This window comes from Phalacrocorax carbo, chromosome 21 (genome assembly GCF_963921805.1).
Source record: "Phalacrocorax carbo chromosome 21, bPhaCar2.1, whole genome shotgun sequence".
Lineage (NCBI taxonomy): Eukaryota > Metazoa > Chordata > Aves > Suliformes > Phalacrocoracidae > Phalacrocorax > Phalacrocorax carbo.
In genome coordinates this window covers 3,837,914-3,862,071 of record NC_087533.1, presented here as the reverse complement: position 1 = coordinate 3,862,071, position 24,158 = coordinate 3,837,914, and the positions used below count along the sequence as shown (strand labels likewise).

Genomic DNA, 24,158 nt, shown 5'->3' with positions numbered 1-24,158 from the left:
CCGCCCTCTCCCCCCCAGCGCCTCCTTCGATTGGTCGCCGCCCGCCCGCCTATAGGGCGGGGCGAGGGCGTGCGGCGCTGCGGATTGGCGACGCTCCCGCCAGTCACGAGGCGGCGGGGGCCGGCCGCCGGTAGAGGGGGAGAGGCGGCGAGATCCCTTCCCACCGCCTCTCTGAGGTAACGGCCGAGCCCCCCGCCCCGCCGGCGGCCGGGACCCCTCTGCCTGAGGCGGCGGTGCTTTGGGCCGCCCTGCGAAATGCCCTCTGAGGAGAGCCCCGGGCTGCCACCAACGGCCTCTCGCCCAGCAGCGAAGTCCAAGGTCGGAGAACGCCGCCGCCGCTAACGCCCCGTTATCTGCCTTCGCTGCCGCCCGCGAGGGTGTGCTGGGAGGAAGGAGGGGCTGCTTCCCCCGGAGGGCCCGACGGCGGCGCCGTAACTAATTAAAAAACCCTCAGAAACGGAACTTTCTCTGCAACCCCCTGCTTCAAAAAGCTCCCGTTACCTGTCAAACACCTGAAACACCACGGAAGGAAACGATCGCAACTTCTGACGCTCTTGCCATCGTTGCTTTATTGATTCCAAATCTGACGAGGGGGAGAGTTTAATTTACCGGTGTTTTTGCTCCCCCTATGTTGTACGCAGGAGGGAGTACTGATTTGATGCAACAGAGCTAAATGTTTCTCTGCGGGACCTTAATTCTTGATTAGTACCCCTGTACTGCACGGGCTTCTGTGAGGTGAAGCACCAGTACGTGGTGGGAGCGGGGAGGAGAGCGAGCCGTCAGGAAAGGCGTGCTGGGAAACGAGAGCGAGGAGTGCTTCTAGATAAACACGAGGCATCCTGCTCCTCGGTTAGGCGGCCATCGCACTCTGCAAGCAGTTGGAGCTCAGGACTTGCGGCTGACTCGCGCCCAGCGGTGCGGTCGGCGCCCAGGAGGGCAGGTTTTGAAGCAGATCAACGAGTTCCCTCGAACCAAAGATTTCACCGATAGAGTCCTGTGGGACTGCACCTCTGCCTGGCGTTCCCGTTTCAGTCCTGACTCAGCAGAGATGACCAACAGGTCTAGTGTTTCTCCCAGAAGGATGGGTGCCAAGCAGCCCGCAATCAAGATTTGAAGACAGAGGCTCGTATTCACGACTGTGATTTATATCTTCAGGCTGCGCAACACTAGCCTAGTAAGAGCAGCTCTGCCAGGCACGGAGTGCAGCTGTGGCGGTGTCCAGCTGTGCTCCCGGTCGATATAAGGCAGAAAGACTGTTTCCACTGGGGTATCCCCCTCTCCACTCCCAGGGAGAGTTGGTGAACAGGGGAGGGAAACAGACCGAGCTGTGTAACAGACAAAGTGATGTAACACTGGAGATTAGCTCTTGGCATCAGCCCTGTAGCAGATTCCTGGCCACAATCATCCGCATCACCTCATTCGTACCTGCAGCAGGATGAGGGTGCAAAAGACAGACAGTTAGGAGATGGTCCAGTTCTGCCCCTGATGAAGGCAAAGAGAATTCTTCCCCAAACTGCAGTTTACAGCAGGGAAAAGCTCCTCCCACCGAGGTGGCATTTATAAGGAGTTGAGCCAAAATACAACGGCCAAGTGCCAGCACATTGCTCGGGAAAGGTTTCAGAGCGTTAGATGCTGGTGCTTCTTTTTATTTGGGTGTTGAGAGGACGCAGGCACCTGGCATCAAGCAGAAGTGGATATATACCAACATCTGCATTCTTGATTTAACACATATACAACACAGGGAAAGAACTACTGTAGACCCACTCGGTATTGGAAATAGTGTGTCACTTATCAGGTACCCTGGTTGTAGGTGTAGGGGTTTCGAAGGAGGGGAAACAAAATGGTTCAGAGGCCAAAGTGAGATTAGAAAAGACCAGAGACTGTTAGAGACACACAGTGTTAAAGAGTGAAGAGAGACTGGAATCACAGGAAAGGAGTTGTTGGGGAGCATCAGCATGTGTCTGTAGGAGGAATGGGATGAAGCTGAACAGAGGCACCGCTGACATGACAACTAGATGTGCCCCCCTGCTGTAAGATTCTTAAAATACACAGCAACTGCTCCAATACACCAAGAGCTCTTGGCCAGGGGATCCACACACGTGACATCCAGGGATACCTCACACTCAGAGCAAAATGGGATTCTGAAACCAGGAGCCAGAGAGTGATGTGGGAAGCGGGGAGCCTCCGGAGTGCCTGTTCTCTCCTGGCTTCACCACCAAGTCACTGGTAGTAAGTGTGTCTTTTACCTTCCAGGATCTGGTGGACTCTGATGTCTCGCACAAACTGCTGCACAGCATAATCCTTCAGGTAGCCGTAGCCGCCGTGCATCTGTAGAGCCTGGTTACAGATCTAAGAAGAGAACATCGCTGGTGAAGGGACTTGCATGCGGTGTCGAGGACACGTCAGGGACAGAAGCTTGGTAAGAACCCAGGAACTCATTTCTTTTTTTCCTGGTCACCTAATCTCATCTCTTAACAAAGCCTGGTGTGATGGCAAGGCACCCTCAGTCCCCACCAGTGCTGCTCTCAGCGCTCTCATGTTACCTAAGCACCGTTTCACCTTAATGGTGCCTTTATGTGAACATGACAGCTTAGAAATACCCAGGAAACGCTTTACTTAACTAAGGCAATTTTTGCTGCATTTCCATGGTGCTACTGATGCAAAAAGCAAAACGCCAGATCACCATCTAGCGGTCAGTCAGGCAAGGAATCTGTTCGGGGCTCTGCTTTCTAGTGAAACAGGCCTGCATGCGTCATTATCTGCCAACTTGGGACATAAAGCATAATAAATAGCAAAAATCCAGAGTGCTGAGAAAATACCATCGCTTCTAAATGTCACTGATCTAGGAAGTGTCAAGGTGCAGGTTTCCCTTTCCTTTCTCTCCCTTCTTGCTTTCTCTTTTCAAGGACAGTTTGTGATAATGCATTTTTCAGTGGTCTAGGAAAGACCACTTGCTACCTAGGAGTGACCACCCTGCAACATGCATATTATCTTTGAGAATAAACATGCTCTACTCCCTGTCCCGTCTCCCTGCCTGGTCCCCTAGGAGGTAGTACAGAAAGCACTAGAGGCCGGGAGGATTGGGCTGTGGAGGGACTAATGCTGCAGCCTCCATGGGGTGCAGAATTCTGTCTCATTAAACATCCTGGCCCTGAAATGAGGCTTCAGGCGCAATGAACGTGCTTGGGTCTTGGTCCTGACAGTGTCAAACTTCTTTCTGGCATCCCGGGCACCAAGAGGGGTCTCCAAGCTTGCAGTTAGGACACCAACAGAGGTTTGAGTAACCTACCGCAAAGCATTCATCGGTAGCAAAGAGCTTGGCCATGGAGCACAGCACAGCCGCGTCCTCCTGTCCCGCCTGCAGTGCCCGCGCTGCATTGCGAACCATGAGCCGTGACGCCACCAGGCGCGTCGCCATCTCCGCCAGCCTGAACTGCAGGTACTGCCAGCACGAGACAGAAAATTAGGTCTTTGGAGGTGCCTGGGTCCTGAACCACAGCCCCCAAGACCTTCAGGCAGGTCTCAGGCCTGACACGCTTTCTCAGGAAAAGCATGTTCCTGACTTCTCCAGGGAAGACCCTGTGAAGTGAGCGATGGGACCTCTGGCTGCTTGCTCAGCCAAGATCAGAAAGAGCACCGCGCTGGGCCTGCAGATCCAGTGGAGAGGTTACCTGATTGTTTGCCAGGGGTTCTCCGAACTGCTTGCGAACAGTGAGATGTTGCTGAGCCAGAACAACAGAGGCATGAGCAGCTCCTAACGAACAAGAAGCTGGTGGGAGAAGCCAAGGTGACAGCATGAATATGAAGCTAACGCAGATGGGCAGCAAGGTGATTCTGCCCTCCTCCCTTGGCTCTCCACTGCCTTTCTTACCAATATTTATCCTGCCTCCATTCAGTCCATTCATGGCAATGCTGAAGCCCTGCCCTTCTGCTCCCAGCCGGTTGCCCACAGGAACAACGCAGTCCTCAAAGATCACAGCCCGAGTTGGCTGGGAATTCCAGCCCACCTGAGAGAAAACAGACCAGAAACAAAAACCAGTCTGCACCTTCCAGACTGCCTGAGGAGCCATGCTCCCCCAGCTCCCAGCAGAGAACCTTCCAGCCTGCTCTCAACCCCTGGGTCTCATCGCCAAGCTGCCGCAGAGTGCCCGTGGCCTGCATGGCTTGGCCTCCGCATGCCAAGTTCGAAACTGGAATGCACGTATTTGAGAAGTGTTACAGATCCAACGAACCTTGATGTTCCCCAAGATGAAAATCCTTTGCTTGCCAAACAGATGGGTGTCGGGCAAACTTCACCAAAGCTGGACGTGGCTTGGGAAAACTGTGCCGGGCTGAGACTCCGGTTCACATCCCAGATCCCTGATGCTTTGCACAGACGAGCTCATCTCTGCCCTGCACTTCCCTCAAGCACATAAGAAGTGAAAAAACAAGCCTCTTACCTTCTTCTCTTTCTTGCCAAAGCTGAGCCCCGGCGTCCCCTTCTCCAGCACCAGGCAGGAGATGCCCTTGGGGCCGGGGCCTCCTGTGCGACACATGACCACGTACACATCGGTGTCACCGCCCCCACTGATGAAGGCCTGCAGACGGGTGCAAGAAGAAGGGGTTGAGTTTCGTGTGCTAACCCTGAGCCTGCAGCAGCAGCAGCTGGGGCACAAAGAGCCCCACGGCCAGGACCCAACTGTACTAAGCTCCGGCACACACTCTGCAGAGCACGTCCTACCTTAGGAGAATACAGAGAGGTGAGGAGGCGGTAGGAAATGGAAAGGACCCGGGCCCCCTTGTGCATGCAGTGCCATCCAGCAGCTTTAGGAGGAGCAAAGAGGTACCTTGGAGCCGTTCAGGACGTAGGTGTCTCCTTTCCTCTGTGCTGAGGTCAGCAGGGAGGCTGCATCACTTCCACTTCCTGTTCGGGAGGTAAGGAAGCAGCCGGTGAAGCAGCTGGTCCAGAGCCTGCAAGCTCTCCCGGGGGTTGTACCGAGCGACACTCGGGTTTGTACCACGAGCATCACAGCGATCGTCACCTGCCCCTTCCCACCTGCCCGGCAGCGGCCCACAGGAACACAAAAAACAGCTTTTCACCTCCCGCTCCATGCAATGTTCACGTCCAGTTAAGCCATGTTAGGAGTGAGGGAAGGGAAATGATTTCTTGGTTGAGGTTGCTCACCTGGCTCAGTCAGGCAGTAAGAAGCAAATTTTTCCATGCTACAGAGCGACGGGCAGAACCTGCGCCTCTGTTCCTCATTGCCAAAGGTGTCAATCATCCAAACACACATGCTGGAGCAGGAGAGAGGGAGCAGCATTACAGTGGGCGAACGCAGCCCTGGGAGGAAGGCGGGTCATACAAGAACATCCCTGGCTGAACAGAACAAAGCTCCAGGGGGTTCAGTCAAAAGCACCGAGGCTTGAAAGTGCATCACTCCATCTCTGCCACAGGCAATCTGAAGTAGCCCCAGAGGCACCCCTCCTCCCACCTGCCCCCACGCACACTGAAAGGGAACAAAACTAGTGCCACGGAGGCCAGGAGGGATTTCTGAGCATGTCTGTACAAGCAGGATAGGGCCTGGGTATCAGCTGGTGCCTCTGGGCTCTGCCACAGCACAGCCAGAGCACAAAGCTTTTTCCAGGCAGGTTACTATCTATAGACAGCTTAAGTGGAAGAGCAGGGAACAAAACCCAGAACTTAATCCCATCTTGCATGCCACAAGGCTAAAATTACTTCTTGGTGGCACCTCCATTTCTGCAGCCAATTTGTTTACTGCTGTCAAGAGATCCTCACAGGGACGCGCGTCTACCCAGGGCCCCAGCTCTAACTACTAAGCAGCACCAAGAGAGCTGCCTCCAGCTGGATTTAGAGCCCGCAGAACACCTCTGGTTTGCAGCCAGGCTGACACCGTCCACCGCTCGGCAGACACACTCACTTGTGGATGCTCATGTAAGCAGTGGTGCTGGTACAACCCGTTGATAAAGCTTCAAAGATGACGGAGGTATCAAGTCGTGACAACCCTGAGCCACCGACGTCTGGCTTTACATAGATCCCACCGAATCCCAGCTGGGCTGCCTTCCGCATCGTTTCCACAGGGAATATCTCCTATTGGGACAGGCAGAGACATCGGAGGTGAATATTTATGATCAGTTCAAGCTCAGTATTCAATCTCTTATTTCTGGTACACCAAGTCCGGTCCCAAACTCCTGCAGAGTTAATTGGGCGGGTTGAAGAAGAGGCAGCTATCTAGACAGATACACACCATCTTCAGGAGTAAATTCAGGTTTTCAGGTGTTTTAATGCCTGGCTAGGAAAGCTTTGAGGAATTTCTGATGGCTTCCCACCCCACCTACAGCAGCAGCTTCAAAGAACATCTCTACAAAGGGCATTACAGCGCCGAGGAGCTACTGCAGGAACCCCTCAATGAGACCCACGGACCTAAGGCCATCCTAAGGGCTGGACAACCGAGCAGTACAACCCCTCTGAGGCCGTCGTACCTTTTCATCCCACTCAGCCATGTGAGGAGCCATCTCCTTGGCAGCAAAATCAAGGGCGACTTTTTGGAATTCCTTCTGCTCCTCAGTCAGGCCGGCGGACACTAGAAAAGCAGGGAGACACGAGAATTCGTATCTGTCACGGGAGGGCAAGCACCACCACCTCTTCTGCACCCCAAACAATTTCAGAGTGTGCCTTAACTCACACAAACAGCTCAGGGTCTCTGGTGCAGAGACCATTTCGCTGTTCCTCAGGGCCGTCTCGAGCTGTGCTGATAGAGGGCAGCAGGCTTTGGGAGGGGGCTTTGTTAGGGCAAAACAAACCCAAGGTCCCAGCCATCTCTCTCTAATCAGCCCTAACTATGTTGCAAGGCCGGGACGGGGCGGTGCAGCCCGCGGCAGCCGTCACGCCACTTTGCTAGGTCTGTGCTGCAGAAATACAAGGACACAGTCCTGGGACTTCAGAGAATTGGCACTAGAAAGCAAGGAACGAAGAAAGCAGCCCTTTGGAAACAGGATCTGAAGTTTTAGTTACGTCCTGCTTCATCTGCGCGTAGATCCAACGTTATTTTGTTAGTCCCTCTCCTAAAATTCATCGGGATACTGCTGCTTCAATCTGAAACGTGGTTACATTCAGACACAGCCACAATTCGGCTTTGGGAATCCTGCGGGAGGAGTCCGGCTCCGACACAGCTGTTATCCCGGTGAGCCAAGGCCACGCTCAGCGCCCAGAAAACGCCTTCGCAGATGGGCACAGACCACCCAGCCTGCCTCCCCAGAGAGCCTTTGAGTCTTTTTAAGATATTTCTTGATTTACGGTCAAGCTTAAAAACCGGTGAGGACCTAGCAAAGGTAGAGGGAAGGAGCTTTCCGTTGCGGGTGGGCACCGTCCCACTCGGCCGGCGGCTGCAGGGCGTCGGGACGGCCGGGACCCGGGACATCTCCCTCCCGGCGGGGGCAGGAGGCCCCGGGACCCCCTTCCTTCCTCCCTCCCTCGGGCAGCGCTTGCGGGAGCCGGGATCCTTACGGTCAATGCAGGAGGCGATCCCCCGCCGCCCCGGCCGCCGCAGCAGCAGCCGCCGGGCCGCCAGGCCGGGGGCTGCTCGCCAAGCCATGGCGGGGGCCCGGCGGGAGCCTTCCTCCCGTCCTCCCGTCCTCCCGTCCTCCCTCGGCGGGCAGCGGCCCGGCTGCCGGGGCAGGCTGGGAGCTGTAGTCCTGCCCTCGGCGCCTCCCGCCCGCGCGGTGGCTGCGGGGAAGGAGGCAAGCCCAGCAAGCCCGCAGGCCGTGCCTTATTTTTTTGCATAACGGTCACCCGCTTCCGACTCCGTTCGGGAGGGGGGGGACGGCTGGTTTCCTCCTGCGCCGAGGTTTGGGCGAGGCGAGAGCATCCTTCTCCCCATCCCGGGCCGCGGCCGGAGCCGGTGAGGGGGAGCGTGGGGTGGGGGGAGGCGGGAGGGAGGGGAGAAGCTTGGCACAGAGGGTGGAAAAGTTGATGCCACCCGCTCTGGAGGCAGCTGAGAGCCAAATAACTTGTAACAGGCTGCTGGGGTTGGACCGGCCAGCTTGCTCCCCTTCCCGAAGGAGCTCTGCGTGCGTAATCTCTGCGAGCAACAAGCAGAGCCGGACGCCCCTGGTGCGAGGGCGGACTGAGCTCTGCAGGCAGGCAAGCCCTTCACCCGTTTGCTACGGCACGGCTCCTCTTGCATGGCAGAGGGGGGCCGCATCGGGCCAAGCACCTTCGGGACTTTTCTCCAGCAGCTGCGCCGCCGCGGGGACGAGCAGCCCTTCTGCTGATGTCCATCAGAGCCCTGCTCTGGCGGGGCGGCCGGCCTCCAGCACGCCGCGGGCGCGGTCCTCAACCAGTGCCAGCGTTTGCACTGATAGAGGAAGTGCCTGAGCTCAAGGAAGGAAATTTATTTACTCTCCACTTACCGTACAGCTCTTACTGCTCTCTGTCTCAGATATCGCTACTTTTTTCAGCTTGCCTGAATAAGCAGTAATTCTTCCTCCTCCTTCTCTCATTCAGCAGGTGCTTCTCAGTGAAGAGAAGATAATTCGAAGAGACCGGAGATGCCTTGGCCGAGCAGAAAGCGAGACAAAGGAGCAGTAGCAGGTCTGTGCTGACATCCTAACTAATTTAGCATCTCTTACTTGAGGTGCCAAGCTGTAGTGAAACTACAGACAGTCATCTTAACCGTCTGTCTTTCAAAGCCACGCGTCTTACAGACAGCATTTCCTCTGCAAAAATGGGCTGAGCATCCATGCGTGACTGAGTCAAGTCTGCCAGATATACAATAGGGACAAGGATGTATTCTCAGCGCAAAGTGATTAAGAAATGTAACTCATGCCCATTTATGAAGAGTCTTCAGATCCTGCACTAGAGACGGTCAGTCAAAGTGTACCCAGTGCAGCAGCAGGAAGCTGATGTGGTACCATCTGCAAAAAAAGAAAAAGCCTTGCACTTAAGGCAACATTATGTGGTGGTTTGGGTGTAAGATGAAAAAAATGACACAGTTGGCTCACCTGTGCCATTCATCTGCTTAATCAGCTCCAGCAAATAACCACCTCCTTACCCTTTAATTACTACTTATGGTTTTTTGCTGTCTGCGTCCTGCACAAACAGGGATATAGACCCTCTCCGAACAGGTAGCACAGTGGAGGCTTAAGCTAAGGTTTCCAGCTACTGCAGTAATTGAAATAGCTTGCTTTGCTGCTGAGTTTTCCTGTTATTCACCAGACTCACCTAAATGAACTTTGTTGCCTGCAGTTGATTTCTGAGTGATTAATTAGAAAAAAAAAATTCAACTACACTTCATGTGAGCATCTGTCCCGGCTTTTTTGTTTTTTTGGGTGATTAACTACGACTATTAAACTATGTGCACACCACACACAAAATAATATCCTTATTTCCTTATTTTAGATGCAAACTAGAAACACTGGTGCGTAACGCTGCTACCTTACACGCAGCATCTGGGACACGCTAAACTTCTGCCGCAGTCAAATACCAGAGTGCAAAATTAGCTGGGATGGCTAAAAATGTTTCAGTACCAGCCGTTACCAAAACAAAATGTGTTTTATCTGAATGGTCTTTTTTCTGTTGTTTCTTTTAAGATAAAAAGGAGCCTGATGCTAAAGTTGCCAAAACCGAGGAGGAGGCTCCAGATAAGGAAGAAGAGGAGAAGTCTGCAAAACCTCCAGCTGGGAGTTCTAAGTCGGGATGGAAGAACTGGAAGAAGACAAAAGAATCTGACTCCGGTGGGGAGGAAAGCAAGATAACATACTGTCACTGGCTTCTGAAATCAGAACCAGAGAGCAGGCTCGAGAAGGGAGTGGATGTGAAAGTAAGCACCGACACCCGGCCTTACTCAAAGTGTAGAAGCTGTTTCACTACTGTCCAGGGCGTTAGTGCCTGAACGCTGGGTGACAGATTGTTTGCAATATTAACGCTATCGTGTCTTTACTTCTCAAAAGCCATTTGTCTTCCTGGAAACAGAAAGACATAACATTATTCTCTTCCAGGGTGACAGCCTTGGGGTTTGACACTTGTAATGCAAGAGGAAGTCAGGTCTGCAGGATGCTTAGCTGTTGCGAGCAGGGGCAGCGCCTGCTCCGGACTCTGCCTTCACACTGCTGCAGTGTTCTTCCTCTGAGCAGGCCTTTCTTCAGCCCCTGTGGGAACCAAAAGAATTGTGTCAAGTTTGTACTGTATTTGAGGGAGCTACTAGGAAGAAACATTTAGGCACAGCGTAGACAATGACGCAGTAAAGATCAGACTATGTCCTGAACTAACCTGTATTTCCATTCCATTTGGCAGTTCAGCATCGATGACCTGAAAGCTCAGCCCAATCAGACAACCTTTTGGGATGGAGTAAGAAACTACCAGGTACGGGGCACGTGTCAAAGATGGAGTCACTGAAATAGCACCAGCTCTCCCCGCAGATAACTTGTTCCCTTTGCGTGAAGGATTTCCCCTTGAGGCACTCTGCCTGTTTTTACATTTTGTCAGGAGTCAAAACTCCTGCTTGTCTCTAGGTCAAAGGTGGGTTCAGGCTGGGTAATATTCTGTCAAATCATCTGGTTTTTCTTTAGCTCGGTCTTTTGCTTAGTCAGCCTTTATTTCCCTCGGCACCTTTTAGCAAGTCTGTACTTACCCAGATACAACGCCTTGTTGGTGCCCAGCACTCTGTTCCAGACCTCTCTGCGAAGGAAATCCACATGGACTTCCCCTAGGGTATATGATCCCCCTACTACGTATGCTTCCCCCGCCCCGTATACAATCTGCTCTGCTGCTCGTTTGCTGACAGGTAACTAAAGTCTTCTGCTATCTCTGAACAAGGGTGGCTGAGCTGCTGAATTCCCACATACTTTCTAACCACCAGGAGCTTGCTCTTTGGCCTTGTTTTTACTTCCTTTCATTCACAAAACAGCTGTACAACTGTAGGAAACCATATCTGAGTAGCTCTGAAGCACATATGCCTCTCTCATTAGTTCCTAACTGCTTATGATGAGCCCTGAGAGCTTGATACAAAGGCTCAAAGTCTCTCATTTACACCCGACAGGCAAGGAATTTCCTGAGAGCCATGAAGCTTGGCCAGCAGGCCTTCTTCTACCACAGTAACTGCAAAGAGCCTGGCATCGTTGCCATTGTCAAGGTGAGTACCTCTCTCTCATTCTGTGTTTTGGGGTGGGGAGTGAAAATAATAATCAGTGAGTTACAAACATCTCGTTAGCCCTACTTCTGTCCCAGCACCAAAGGAGTGCGAAAGTTGGCCAGTCTGAGCGAGCCTAGGGCATCTAGGCTCGACAGCACGTACCACAGGGGGGCTGACTCTTTCCCCCAAAAAAGGAACCAACAAAACTGCTGTTATCCTGCTCACATTTCACAGTGCTTCCAGGCAAGTCAAGTGTTGCTGATTAAAATCTGATTCACTAAACTCTAGTCAGCTGAGCCTGCAAGGCAGTAGTATAAAACCCAGGGCACAGAAAAGCTTTTTCTTTAAGAGGAGAATTCATCACAAAGATAAGTGGACATCATCTACCCAGTTTTCCTCTGTTGCATGCGCTCCTTCTGCATTGCTCTCTGAAGAGGGGATGGAGCTTCCTCGACAGCCGTACTGTTCTGCAGTGCTTCGACCCAAGCAATGTACAGGAAGGAAACATATCCCACCATTAGAACAGAGTTCAGGGAAAGCAAGGCTGATATTTGCAGCAGGATTATTGCTTATGTATAGTCACAGCTTTCTCAAGGGCATTTCCTACCCTTTACTGGCAATAGTCTTTACCTGATGGGAACTTGTCTCACATCCTTCTCCCCTTCTGCTTCAGATCGTAAAGGAGGCATACCCTGATCACACACAGTTTGATCAGAAGGATCCTCATTATGATTCCTCCAGCAGAAAAGAGAACCCCAAATGGTCCATGGTAATGTAGTGAACTAAATACAGCCATTTCAACCTCTGCGTGCAAACTGAGTGAAGTTGGAAGCCTCTTATCATCATCTTGCATATCTTAAGCTTCTGTCCTGGCCTAGCTACCTTTTTCTCTCTCAAGAGAAACTCCAATCCCAATTGTTTTCTCTACCTTTTCCCCTCCCTCTCCCAGAAGCCTACCAAAACGTATCTCCCTAAACTCTCAAATCCTACTTGGATGCAGAGCTGACCTCTGTGTGTGGCAGAATTCTGGGTTAGGCAAGAGAAGGAACATCTTTAAGTACCGCTCTCAGTCTACAGCAAAGCAAGCTGTAGTTCTGAGGAGTGCTAAATTATAGGGGACTGACCGCTCGCAGGCTGGCTACATCCCGCATCTTAATTTTGTATTGTCTGTGATAACTTGAATGTGCATTGCTGAGACTCACGTAAACAGATCACCTGCCAGAAGTACCTAAAGTTAATTTAGCCTTGAGGAAGGAAAAGCTTCCATCCCATTATAAGATAGGCATCAGTCATTTGCTTCAGCTTAAAATCTTTATCCCCGCAAAGATCTCTTGTGACACCTGGAGGCTATATCCTTCTCCAACCCTGCTCCTTTGCTGCCCGTCGTTCCCAGGTGGATGTCCAGTTTGTGCGCATGACAAAACGTTTCATCCCGCTTTCCGAAATCAAGGCTCACCACCTGGCACATAAAGCAGATGGAGGCCCCCTAAAGAACATGATGCTCTTCACAAGACAACGCCTCTCCATCCAACCACTGACACAAGGTAAGAGCCACTCTCCCTGCGAGGCAGCCCTCGCTTGGAGACCTTGGAAGCTCCAGTGATGGCTTTTTCTTCCTTACTTTTTCAACGCAGAGGAATTTGATTTTGTCTTGAGCCTGGAAGAGGAAAAGCCGCATTAAGAAACTGACAGCAGCACAGCTTCTACCCGGCCTGCCGATACCTCCTCCTAAAGCAGTGTAATTCTCAAGTTCACTCGCTCAACTGCAGCAACAAGAACATGCCCGCACATGATTTGCAGCTACGTGTCCCTTATTCTGTCACACTGTTACTTTTGCTTATTTTTAAATAAAGCCTTTGAGAATCAATTGCAGCTACTCAATTTTTAATAGTGGAAAAATCTGCAATTTATCTCTTGAAGGACGAACCAGGTACATCCTCCTCGAGGACGTTTACCTCAGGATCCAGTGCAGTTCCACGTACTGCAGGGCAACATTTTTCTGCAGAAAGGTATCGCTAAGCTGTCTAGAACAGGAAAATTTACATGTAAATACACATCTAAAACTTCCCATGTTATTTGAGAACTGACATCAGGGAAATAGAAAATAAAGCTAGCTTACTTATTTTTAAGCTGCATGGGTCCTCCACCAGCGCAGCTTCTAAGCAGTGACATAGCTTAAAGAAAGACCAAGAATTGGTAAAGATAAGGAAGGACAAACCCCCCAAGCATGTTTGGAGGGCTGCACAGGATGGCACTAAAGAAAAATGCCTTAATACCATAAAAAACAAAACAAAACAAAAACCACAAACAAACAAAAACCAAACTCAGACCCGGGCCAGGCAATATAAACCATTTCAGGCAAACTCATGCACAGCATTTAACAGCCAGGGCTGGCTCTTTTTAATTGGAGAGACAAAAAAACCCAAGTTTTAAAATACAGCCATTGAAAAGACAACGAATTAAGAAACACATAAACACAGCAGAGGCTTAATTACAGGTTGTACCGCTTGGTTTAGTACTTGTGCGCTCCCCCTGCCCGACTCCGCCTGGGAGAGGGGGAACGACCCAAGTACCGACCAGAACCAGCCAGCACAGGGGGACACGACTGCTCAAGTAGTGCCTGCCCCGCACCATGCTAATGAAACGCTTTTCTGGAGTACCTTGTCCTGGAGTGACCTTATGCTTCAACTTGTCTCTAAAGGTGCTCAGCACATCTGCTCCGCCCCAGACAAAGAGAGGGCCTAGAGGGTAACGCGTTGAACGGTCCATTGAGACTAAGTAAAAATGGGAATCGTTTCTAAATTCTGCTTCCACAAGTAGGGACACAAGGTAGGAAAAAAAACCCCAACCCAATGTATAGACTCATGCACCTTTTCCAAGTAATCCCTCCAGAAGCGATGAACAGATGTTTAATAGAAATCTCCTTACGTGCATTGTCAGACAATTATATCTTACATCCAATAACTGATGCTGTTTGGCCGGTAAACAAAACACTCCTGGAATGCAGAGACATCCTCAGCCATGGGGTTTCTTTAGCACACAGCCTACAATCAAAAGGAATAGGAGAGGAAAAAAATTCTAGGCGAGATGGGAGTTGAGGGAAATCTAAGAGGGGGGGTTTGGGCACTGCTGTGCTCAGCTTAGCCGTGGAGAGAGAGAGAGAGTCTGCTCCCCCAGGGGAGCTTCGCTTGTCTCTAAATGATCGTGTATTGCCACAGCACGGGAGTTCCCCCTGCACAGCGCAGGGAGCAGTGAGTGTCAAAAGTAACATCCAGATCCCTTTGCCACGTGAGACCCGCGGCAGGTCACCACCCCTTGCCCTGGCACAGCAAGGGAGTTGTCTAAAGTAAGCTTTTGCTTCAGTCTTAGGAAGACACGGCTCCAGCCCACGGCACAGACTTCTCACGTGAAGAAAAGCAAGCCACGTCTTCACTGTTACAGAGCAGAAACATGGTGTGACACGAGCATTCAGCAGAGATGGGATCATTAGTGTCCTCAACAACAGAGCGAGACTGTCCAGCTCTACTAAAAACCACAACCTTACACGTGGTGAGTAAAAGATAACTTACTTTGGCAAGCAGAAACACACATTTATCACTGAAATACAGTAGCTGTCTTAGTACATAAAAAGCTCCCCTTCCCACCCAGGCCCCGTTCCCCCACCAGTGCTGTTCCACTAAACAGAGCAGAAGAGAATTCCATTTCCCAGCTGCGAGACAACTGTTCTACATTCAGCTGTAGGACAGAGGCAGAGGAGGTTCATTCCAGAGTCAAAAGGAAGCTGGACAAGACCCTAGCGAGCCACAAAACTCACAGGGAGATCCAAACATATCCCACTTGCTAGTGCTCATATCCCAGCACTTAGCACAGGCTTGTCTCTCCACCTGGTGGGAGGTCTAACCACCTGCTTCCTTGAAGGGCATCTAAACAGGATGGATATTCTCCAGACTCGGTTAATCACATCTACAAAGCCACATCTAAGTTTTAATGGAGGAGTGATTCCCTTCTGGGAATGTTCTCGTGATTCTACTTAGCTGAAGACTAAAAGAAGCTCATTGTAGAAAAGAAAAAAACCCCGTTCAGGTTCTCAGTTCATGGCATACCCTCAGACCTCACTGGTGATTTCAGCTCAGGCCTCAGAAACGCATCTCTGGAATCAGAGCGCTCTACCATCCTTCCAGTTGCTGCTTGGCTTCATCTAGCAGCACGCACAGGCCATAAGCTTCTTAAAACAACTGCATCCACTTTCCGTCCTCGCTAATCCTCACCCCGCAGGCACAAGGGAGCAAACCAAACAAAACACACGTGTTTCTAAACTGCCGTCTGTCCCTCCTGCAAAGCCCGCTCTGTCACAAGGACGCAGGCACGAGCGGGGCAGCATGTGCAGCGCAAGCCTGCTCCCAAGAGAGCCCCCATTTATTTCTCACATTCCAAAACTATTCTCTAGGCCTCTCAATGCTGATCTGCCCCTGCTCTGCAGCAGCAACTGGGACTGTATGAGTGTAGCAACCAGAAAGACAATTTCAGAGGCGCTCGGGCAGCTGCCGTGACAAGACCAGGAAGGCACTCCTGTCAGCCAGGAGCCTCCCTGCCCCCGATTCTTGCCCACCCAGCAGCACTGGGACCTTCACCGCTCTGCCCAACCTGTGCCACCTCCTGCTGCGTTCGCCTCACTCCCTACCAGCCACAGGTCCCCCTTGACACGACACGGCAGTCAGGAGCCCCGCAGTGAGGACACAGCGGCACGCCTGCCGTGTCCCAGGGCTGTCCCAGGGCTGACTCAGCTACCTTTTATAACTGTGACAAGGAATCCAACGCCAGCATGGAGAGGAAGGGGAGGCAGCGCGGGGATAATGCCAAGCAATTTCAAGTAGGCCGCACCTCAGTCTCTGACTCCCTCCTCTACCTCCCAGCTAATCACTGTATCACTTTCCCTCGTGAAGATTTCAGAAAGGCAAGAAAAATATCCATCCTACACAGCCCCAAAGCAACCTCCACACCGCTGGGAAGAAGCAGCAGATCTGTCCTTCACTTGCTCTCTCCCTCCCCGCTGCCATGCTGAAAGGGTCTTGGGGCAAAGAGGGGATCGAGCAGCTCCGCAGCCTCTGGACGCGCGCCTCAAAGCAGCCGACCCCAGAGGAATGTAGTTGACTGGGAAGCACTGAGGTACCTTCGATTTCGCACCACCAGCGCTCCAGCTTGCCTTGCCCTCCCGTCCCCTTCCCATCCTACGTGTCCTTTGAAGAAAGGAATTAAGTCAAAAACGGATATTTATTTTCATGAAGTCTCTGAAGTGTTTTTTTCTTCCTCCTCGCTGCTGTCCCCACCGGCTCCACAGCAGCCTTCCTCTGCGCGGCCCCTCACTGCCGGCCGTTGTTCTCTGCGGGCTGGCTGGGGGTCTTGGCCTCCGTGTGCGAGGATGTCCCCTCAAACCGCTGGGAGGCGATGGCTGCTTGGTGGGACATGCTCTTCCTCACTATGTCTCCTTTCCGCCAAAGCACCACCTCCTGCAGTAACACAGCCAGCACGGCTTGTCAGAGCTTGTGAGACCTTCTCCTGGCCCCACCCAGACCCAAGGGCTGAACCAAGCTGCCAGGCGAGCGGCTTGCACCCAGCGAGGGCTCAGCCCCTGCCGGCATGTTCCACCCACAGCCGTGCGCACGAGGCCACTTGCAGCAGCAAGCAGAGGCCTCGCAACGCAGCCTTCCTAAAAATTTGGGTAGAGCGCTCCTCCCCAGGACCTGAGCACACAGGGGCAACCCACTGGACATCTCAGGCAGCTCTGCCCTATTGCCGTTGGCTGCCACAGTGGAATTGAGACAGTGAAGCACGGAAGCCCCACCACAGGGCAAGAGAGAGGAAAAGAAGTCCCAGGTGGGCACCTTCTACATACATCCCTACCACCACACACATCTGACCTGCATGGACCATTCCTTCTAGACCCTCCTTCCATGCTCTGATTTGCCTGGTCCTTACAGATATCCAGTCAAGAACATGATTCTCCCCCATGGGAATCCCAGATTCCCAGAAGGTCCCCTTAAAGCATGGTATCCCAAGCAACAGTCTACAGGTCCAAGAAGAACTAACAGCTCTGCTTCTCACCTGTTGTTTAAAGTAGCGTCTCTCCTCCTCATCGATCAGCACCAGATTGAGGTAATAACGCACCGAGAACTTCTTGTTGATATCCCTCATTGTTGGAGTCAGCTCGTAGCCAGCCAGGAAGAGCCTGATGGGAATGGACTCCCCTGCAGAGTGCACAGAGCCATCAGCACAGGCAGAACACACAGAAACCAGGAAAGCACCAGCCAAACAAAATCTCACTAGGCCACAAACTCCATGGCCATTTCCACAGGTGGAGTAAGATGAGCTAAAAGACCTCAACTCCCTTCAAAAATCAGCATGCACAGTCCATAGTCAGATCCTGCCCTTTGCTGACAGCTATTCCATCTCCACTTATCGGCACAGGACTCATTTGTGACCTGCATCAAGACAGCACTGCAGGAAAAAAATGAGTAAGGTGACATTTTCTCTGGCAGGTGACTGCTGGGCAGTGGAACTGGGAACCAAGCGGCACAGGAGATTGGCACAGAGCTAGAACACCATCTTTCTGCTCCAAGTTGCAGCAATGCCAGCTGGTGGCTCATGCCAACAGTGAATTTGCATCTATTCCTGATTCTGCCACTGTTTCATCAAAAGAATTAAGTCGTTGCCACTCATTATGCCCCAATTCTTCCTCATCGTACCAGAATAGGAAGGGGACCGTATTTAATCACCAATGTGAACTGCTGCGAGTCCACCGGTGAAACAGGACGCACAGTACTACTGAGCACACAGATCCAGCTGAAGATACCACAGGACCCTTACTCCCACCCCAAAGGACTTCAGAAGAGGAACTCTGAAGGGTTCATCTGCCTTCTCACCTCTCACAGGTGCCCCATCCATGATCTCGTATTTAGCTATTGTGTCATTCTCATGATATACATTGGGTCCGGTCCCTGTTGTTTCTCTCTTGATGATATCTATCTCCATGTGTTTGATCTTGATTCGCACCAGCAGGAAGTAGATCTTTCCGACAATCACATCTTTTAAATGGTACCTAGTACACGAAGGAAGGAAGCACCACAATTGAACACCGCACAGCAGACCAGGGCTCAGCCTGAAGAGCGAGAACTGGCTTGTCAGGCACTCTGCTCTTATCCGTGGCCCCAGCTGCAAATTTCAGATGGCACACCAACCACCTCCACTAGGCTGCTGTAAACAGCACTTCACCTTTCATCCTCTGGTCTTTTGGAAACCGACAAGAACATTTAGCATGATCAGAGAAATTAAAAACAGAATTTCAGGCTGAATATCTGCAAGAAAGTCCTGCAACAGCAAAGCCTCCAAAACCATTTTTTTAGGTCGATTAAAACTAGCCCAAATGTTACACTGCAGGGAGATTTGCTAGCATCAGCTGGGAAAGACGCATTAAAAGTAGTTTAAAGTTGTTTCTTTTTTGTAAGAAGTTGTTTCCAACTTCTGTGCCTGAACTGAAGTCCCACTTCAGCTGCACTGTCTGGTAAACAGCAGATGTTATGCTTTGAAGACACCTGGAAGTACTGATCTTGCTGAGGATACGGGGAGCGCAAAGTGACTGCCAAGAGCCTCACGCCGGGCTCCAAGCTCAGAAAGCTACAGCCTTTGCTTCCCACTTGTGGTCCAGAGAGCACATCTGTGGGCAAGGAGAGGAACCCAAAGACCCTCAGCCAGGATCTGAACTGTCTGCCAGACTCGCTGGAGCGTGTGAAGAACCCCTTTGAGGATCAAACACAAGACACGTGCCTTGGGCTTCCAAACCATGCCGTCCCCTGTAGCAGACGGTTCCCACAGCCACTGGCTGCTCCTGAGACACTTACTTGGACTTGTTATACTCAAACTCAATGTGCAGGCAATCCTCAATCCCCACCTCCATCTTAATGGAGGAGTTGAGCTCTGGGTAGGTGCTCAGGGTGTGCACAACTATGTCCATCTCCTTCACCACATCGTTCAGTCTGCGGCTGACAGTCGCTCGGAGGAAATACCTGCAAGGAGAGTCCCCCTCCTGTTAGGGCTGTACAGGTAGCAACAGAGAGGAAACAGGGAGGGGCGTGGGGCTGAATGGATTGCACTGGGCTATCCAAGCAGTCTCACTGGTACCCTGGCTTCTGAAGCCGTCAATGCCCCGTGTTGGAAAAGACAGAAGGGAGTTTTCAAATAGAAAAGCAGATTCTTCTAAGACTTCTCTAAGCTTTCAAGTGTTTGTGAGCCCGAGTTACCCAAGCACCACTTTGAGGATCTGAGTAACAGCTCGCACATGTTAAAACCACTGCCCTTTTGCAAGAGATTAGATCACAGCGGTCTCCACAGACACACCTCCTTCTGCAGAGTTCAGAATTTTCCAAACCCCCCTTCGAAGCCAATGCCTGGATTTCAAGTCAACTGGAGTGCCTAGATGTGAAATACAGTTTGAAATATACGAACAAGATACAAGCCAGGCATTTGTTTGCATACAGAGCACAATTAAAGTCCACAAGACTGATTACAAGGTAGCAAAAATGTCCCCGTTGGAGACTAAAGCAAACAATTTATTTTGGTTTTTGAATTAGTAAATAAATTAGATAGTATTTGTTTGATTCAGAAGGGGTGATCTCTCTTGTCACTTAAATGGAGTGAAATAAGTTCCATAAAGCCTGATGCATTCTCATAGAAGTAAAGCCCTCAAAGCCAGCCTTTTACAACTCAGCCCACCAAAATTCATTGGGAATTATGTTATAAGCTCGCAAGGATGCCTGGGAAGAGATGCTGCACTCCCGTATCATCACAGCAAATGTCAGTACTTGCCTGCTGCACAGAGCCAAGAACTGGGGTCAGCAAGGGGAGGAGACTCACCGTAACTTCACATTCTGCCCCGTGTAGGACTCGTAAGGTTTTTCCACGTGTGTGAATTCAAAGTCAAATGTCTGCGATTGAGTGAATTCACCGGGACGGGCCAGGTCTTTCACCAGAGACACAAACTCATGGTGGTTTCCTCGGTCATAGTAGAGTTCTAGGAAGACAGAAGTCCAGGTTAAGCAGTGATGTTTAATCCCCCGTGACACAGGGAGGAAAGGCAGGAGATTTCACAGCTACACGCAGCACTCTCATCCAGATCACTGCTTCCTTCACCACTATTAGAGAAACTAAAAGGAGCGCCTGCGACTGCAAGGTACTGTACTTGTTCACTGCTCTCCATCGGAGCCAGGTGCAGGCCAGAAGTTTCCTCCTGGAAACAGGAAGAAAGAGGTCCACACAGCCTCACCTACTACAGCAAATCAGGAACTCGGCTTGCCTTAGAGTGCTGTGGGTCACCTATTATCAATATTAATTATGCTCAGACTGTTTGAGGGGACAGCAGCTCACGCGATCCCTTCCAATAATTTACCATGCGATATTCCAGGCCAAAGGCATTGCCACTGTAAGGAGAGGGAAAACCACCAGTGCTTCTCTGAAACAGCAAACAGTGACAGAGCAAAAACGAAGGGCTAGCAGGCTTCCAGCTGTTCCTGCTTGCCCTTTGACAACAAAGGCTTTGAGTGGTCTTGATTCACACCGGGGAATGAGTAACGGCAGAGATCCTCACCGGTTCTGCATAAAGCCAGCGTTCGGTGCCTGACTGCCAAGCATGGGGGGAGGGGGTCAAGCCAGCTGTTCCACCTGGATAACATGTTAATGGCCATGCAAATGCCAGTGAGGGAAGAGCATTCACCTCTGGAAGCACTGTTCAAACCAGGTCAGGTAACCAACATTGCTTCAGTTTTCCCCACAACCTCCTTGCATCAGCAGGAAACGACTACAGCTTTCCTCACTTAACAAAAGCAATCCTCTCTACACTTTCACAAAGTTTTCTCCCGTAAGTCAAAGCAACAGAAACTTAAAACTCAGCAATTTGCATTAACAGCTCTGTATTACACATAACCATCAATGAAACCTGCCCTGCCCAACCCTGCGCGTGAGCTGTGTGAGTACAAGACGCCCACACGGTCCTTCTAGAAGGTAAAGCCTTCGCCAATCTGATACGTTTAGATGAGGAAACAAAACCCTAAGTCATCAGACAATCCCATACACACAAGTTCACTGTCAGCACTAAACTGTGCAGAGGAGGCTCCCGAGAGGTATTGGCAGAGTTTAGCAACCGCAGCGAGCCTCGGTTTTCTGCTCCTTGAGATGCCCGGCGAGATTTCAGCTTTTAAGTAATGTCTGCTTCTTACACCTCTTTGCTCACCTTATCTCTCTAATGGAAATATTGGCACCAGAACAGCCCTCACTTATGCAGAGCAGCGAGTGCCATCAAGCCCTTTAGGCTGGGCAGGCAGGTGGCATAAATAAACCAACTTCCTCTGCCTTGAATACATGTCCATTGAGAGGAAAGTGCTTGTTGATGCGACAGGGAGAAGCCACGTGCCACATAAAAAGAGGAATATATCATCTTCCCACACGACACAGAAGGCAACGATCGAATTTAAAGCAAGGGGAGGCAAATGTCAACATACTGAATTCTCTGCTACCTCAGAAGGGCACAGATTGGCACTTGGCAGCCTTAAGAAGAGGAAGGATCAATGTTTTCCCACACTTTAGAAGATGTTTGCGTGTCAAACAGGTCTAAGCTGTAATTTCAGGTTTTCAGAGCTATAAGTTTTCCAGATGAAAAAATAAAAATAACCTGCTGGCTTTCAGGTGGAATGCTCGGGATGCAGTAACCGCAGGCGAAACGAAATCTGATGCGGGTTCTGTGCTCAGAGGGGACCGCGCAGGACACGGCATTCACAGCCTGGACTCTGGTACCCGGCCTGGAACAGCTGTCTTCCCTGTGACACATCGCTCCTTTAAGTCTTGGCCTCCCTACCTGTTAAATTGCCTCATAGAGCTACTGATCTCACGGCAGTGGGAAGTCAGAAAGTAAGGCAAGCTGTTTGGAGATTGAAAGCATGAAGGAAGTGCCATCAGTAGTATAAACTTAAGTGCTTTCTTAAAGTGGCGTGGTGGGCAAAGAGAAATGTGCAGCCACAGCAGCTCCTAATGCACCCCAGTAGGGCAATAATGTGAATTCAGAGTGTTATTCTAAATACATACGGCTCAGAAGTCTTCCAAAATGGGGAATCAGAAGCAGGCGGGGCAGCACAGAGGAAACGGAGTGGAGGAGGAAGAGAAGTTCATGCTTAATTTCCACTGATGATCATAATCAAATAGAAGGAGGTCACAAGCTAGCTCCTGATGAACGGCCTCCATCATTTACAAGCTCTCTGCCTGTCCTCCCCTTTCTTTCCAAAGGCAGTGTTATGCGTAAGCAAGGCCAGCAAAAATATTAAACAGCCGCATCAGGGCTGGGTGGGAAAACCTCTAGTTCACTTTCATATGCCGCATGATTTGCAATGCAAAAGTCGTGCGGCTCGCGTGGTGATTTTGAGGGTTAAACCTGAGCATGGGGGCCACAGATGTGTAGGCATCGCACATGCCGAGCACAGCCCCATCACTGGGAACATCAAGAACTGACTTCAGCTTGTGGGGCTCGGGCATGTCCATGAAACAGGGACATCTCCACGCCGATCGAAGAGTGGGCGTGGCAGTTACCCCTCCTCTAAGAAATGAGGAAATAATTCAATCTAAATTGGTTACATGCACAGATAAGCACAAGCTTTGAACAGCTTGAAGTCACTCAGCTAACCGTGCAGGGATGTGTGGTCACCCGCTCAAAGAATGAGAGAGTAAAGGATAGAATTGGCCGAGCTGAGCCCCTAGGCCTCAAGAAAGCTGAGGTACCCAGGTAAAACACATTGTGGGGTCGGGGCTGGGACAGTGCCGTCGGTGGTTTGAGATGTACGGGAAAAACCCACCTGATTTCGCTGTCCTTGGCAGAGCCATTGCTCCCCTCACTGAATCAATAGGCACAACAAGAAGAAATGCAAACAGACAGCTTGTAGAGCTGCGAATAAAGGCAACCCGGAGAATGCTGCCCAGCAGCTGGCGTTGCTAGGATGTCCAAGCTCAGACCTGCATGTGCAGGACGGAAACCACGTTTTACCCTGCTTCTGAGCGCATGGGCTCTAAATCGGTGACCGAGCAGGAGCGAGGAAAATAGGACGTGAGAACAATGGCCTGGAAAGGGACTGGAGTTCCCTCCCTACCACCCGGGCTTGAGCCCAGAGAACAGACCGGCTCGAACGGAAAGCGGAATAATTTCAGGCGGCCGCTGGAATTCTCCGTGCGGCGAGAGAGCGAGCGTAACCTACTTCCCACCGCCGGCGAGGGTTTCCGTGCAGTACGGCACGGCGGCATTCCCAACACCGACGCTCGCCCGCCGGCGTGCGAACCACCGCCGTGAGGAAGGCCGGAGGGAGCCGCCGGCCTCCTCACGACGCGACCGAGGTGTCGGCGCCCCGCTCTCACCGATCTGCCCGATGAACTCCACTTTGATCCCTTGGTGCTCCAGCCGCTTGTTGGGGTGCTTGAGGGTGAGGACAACCCTCCCGGAGACGGTCTCCCCGTCGTAGAAAAGGAAGTATTTCTCCTTTTTGCCTTCCTCTGTTTTGTGCTCCACCCGCCGCCGGCTCTCGGCGTCGCTCAGCACCAGCTCCAGCTCCGCGCTCTGCCCGAACCCGAAGAAGCTCATGGCACCGGATGGTGTGAGGTGATCGCGGGGGGGCGCGGCGTGCGGGGGGCCCCGTGGGCCGCCGTAGGCACCACGGACAGAGCCCCTGAGGGGCCGGCCGGGCGGCCCGGCGGTGACAGCGGGGCAGGGGCGGGGGCCGGTGCCCGCAATGCGGCGGGGCGCACCGGGGGAGAGGGAAGGGGGACACCGGGGGGGGGGGACGGGACCCTGCGGCCCCTGTGAGGGAGCCCCGGGCGGCGCGCGCTGCCCCCCGCCTCACCGCGCGCTGCCGCCCTCCCGGCTCCGGGTCGCCCCACCGCGCATGCGCCGACCGGCCGCCGGGGTGGGCGGGGGCTCCTCCGAGCCCACCCTCCTTCCGCGCAGGC

The 24,158-nt window shown here is 51.9% G+C and overlaps 3 protein-coding genes across 7 annotated transcripts; 1 reads left to right on the top strand and 2 right to left on the bottom strand.

The window, feature by feature from the left end:
* Positions 1 to 543: 543 nt before the first annotated feature.
* Positions 544 to 7,663, bottom strand: ACAD8 (acyl-CoA dehydrogenase family member 8). Its single transcript, XM_064470865.1, has 11 exons — positions 7,505 to 7,663; positions 6,481 to 6,581; positions 5,919 to 6,088; positions 5,165 to 5,274; positions 4,827 to 4,903; positions 4,440 to 4,577; positions 3,872 to 4,007; positions 3,672 to 3,769; positions 3,290 to 3,442; positions 2,247 to 2,349; positions 544 to 1,425 (listed from the first exon to the last, which is right to left on the bottom strand). Exons 1-11 carry the CDS (start codon positions 7,590 to 7,592, stop codon positions 1,373 to 1,375), a joined length of 1,227 nt encoding a protein of 408 aa, XP_064326935.1. The 5' UTR covers positions 7,593 to 7,663; the 3' UTR covers positions 544 to 1,372.
* THYN1 (thymocyte nuclear protein 1) lies at positions 2,321 to 12,996 on the top strand. Of its 5 annotated transcripts, none has more exons than XM_064470873.1 (8): positions 2,321 to 2,419; positions 8,504 to 8,590; positions 9,589 to 9,818; positions 10,292 to 10,360; positions 11,037 to 11,129; positions 11,803 to 11,898; positions 12,523 to 12,673; positions 12,764 to 12,996. In XM_064470873.1, exons 2-8 carry the CDS (start codon positions 8,548 to 8,550, stop codon positions 12,808 to 12,810), a joined length of 729 nt encoding a protein of 242 aa, XP_064326943.1. In that variant the 5' UTR covers positions 2,321 to 2,419; positions 8,504 to 8,547; the 3' UTR covers positions 12,811 to 12,996. The 5 variants fall into 5 exon arrangements, with proteins under 5 accessions (XP_064326943.1, XP_064326944.1, XP_064326945.1 ...); XM_064470874.1 differs by lacking the exon at positions 2,321 to 2,419 and adding an exon at positions 6,909 to 7,181; XM_064470875.1 differs by lacking the exon at positions 2,321 to 2,419 and adding an exon at positions 7,190 to 7,312.
* Positions 12,997 to 13,498: 502 nt separating this feature from the next.
* Positions 13,499 to 24,116, bottom strand: VPS26B (VPS26 retromer complex component B). The gene is made up of 6 exons (XM_064470870.1): positions 23,571 to 24,116; positions 20,037 to 20,193; positions 19,025 to 19,189; positions 18,050 to 18,225; positions 17,232 to 17,374; positions 13,499 to 16,636 (listed from the first exon to the last, which is right to left on the bottom strand). Exons 1-6 carry the CDS (start codon positions 23,791 to 23,793, stop codon positions 16,490 to 16,492), a joined length of 1,011 nt encoding a protein of 336 aa, XP_064326940.1. The 5' UTR covers positions 23,794 to 24,116; the 3' UTR covers positions 13,499 to 16,489.
* Between the last annotated feature and the right edge of the window lie 42 nt (positions 24,117 to 24,158).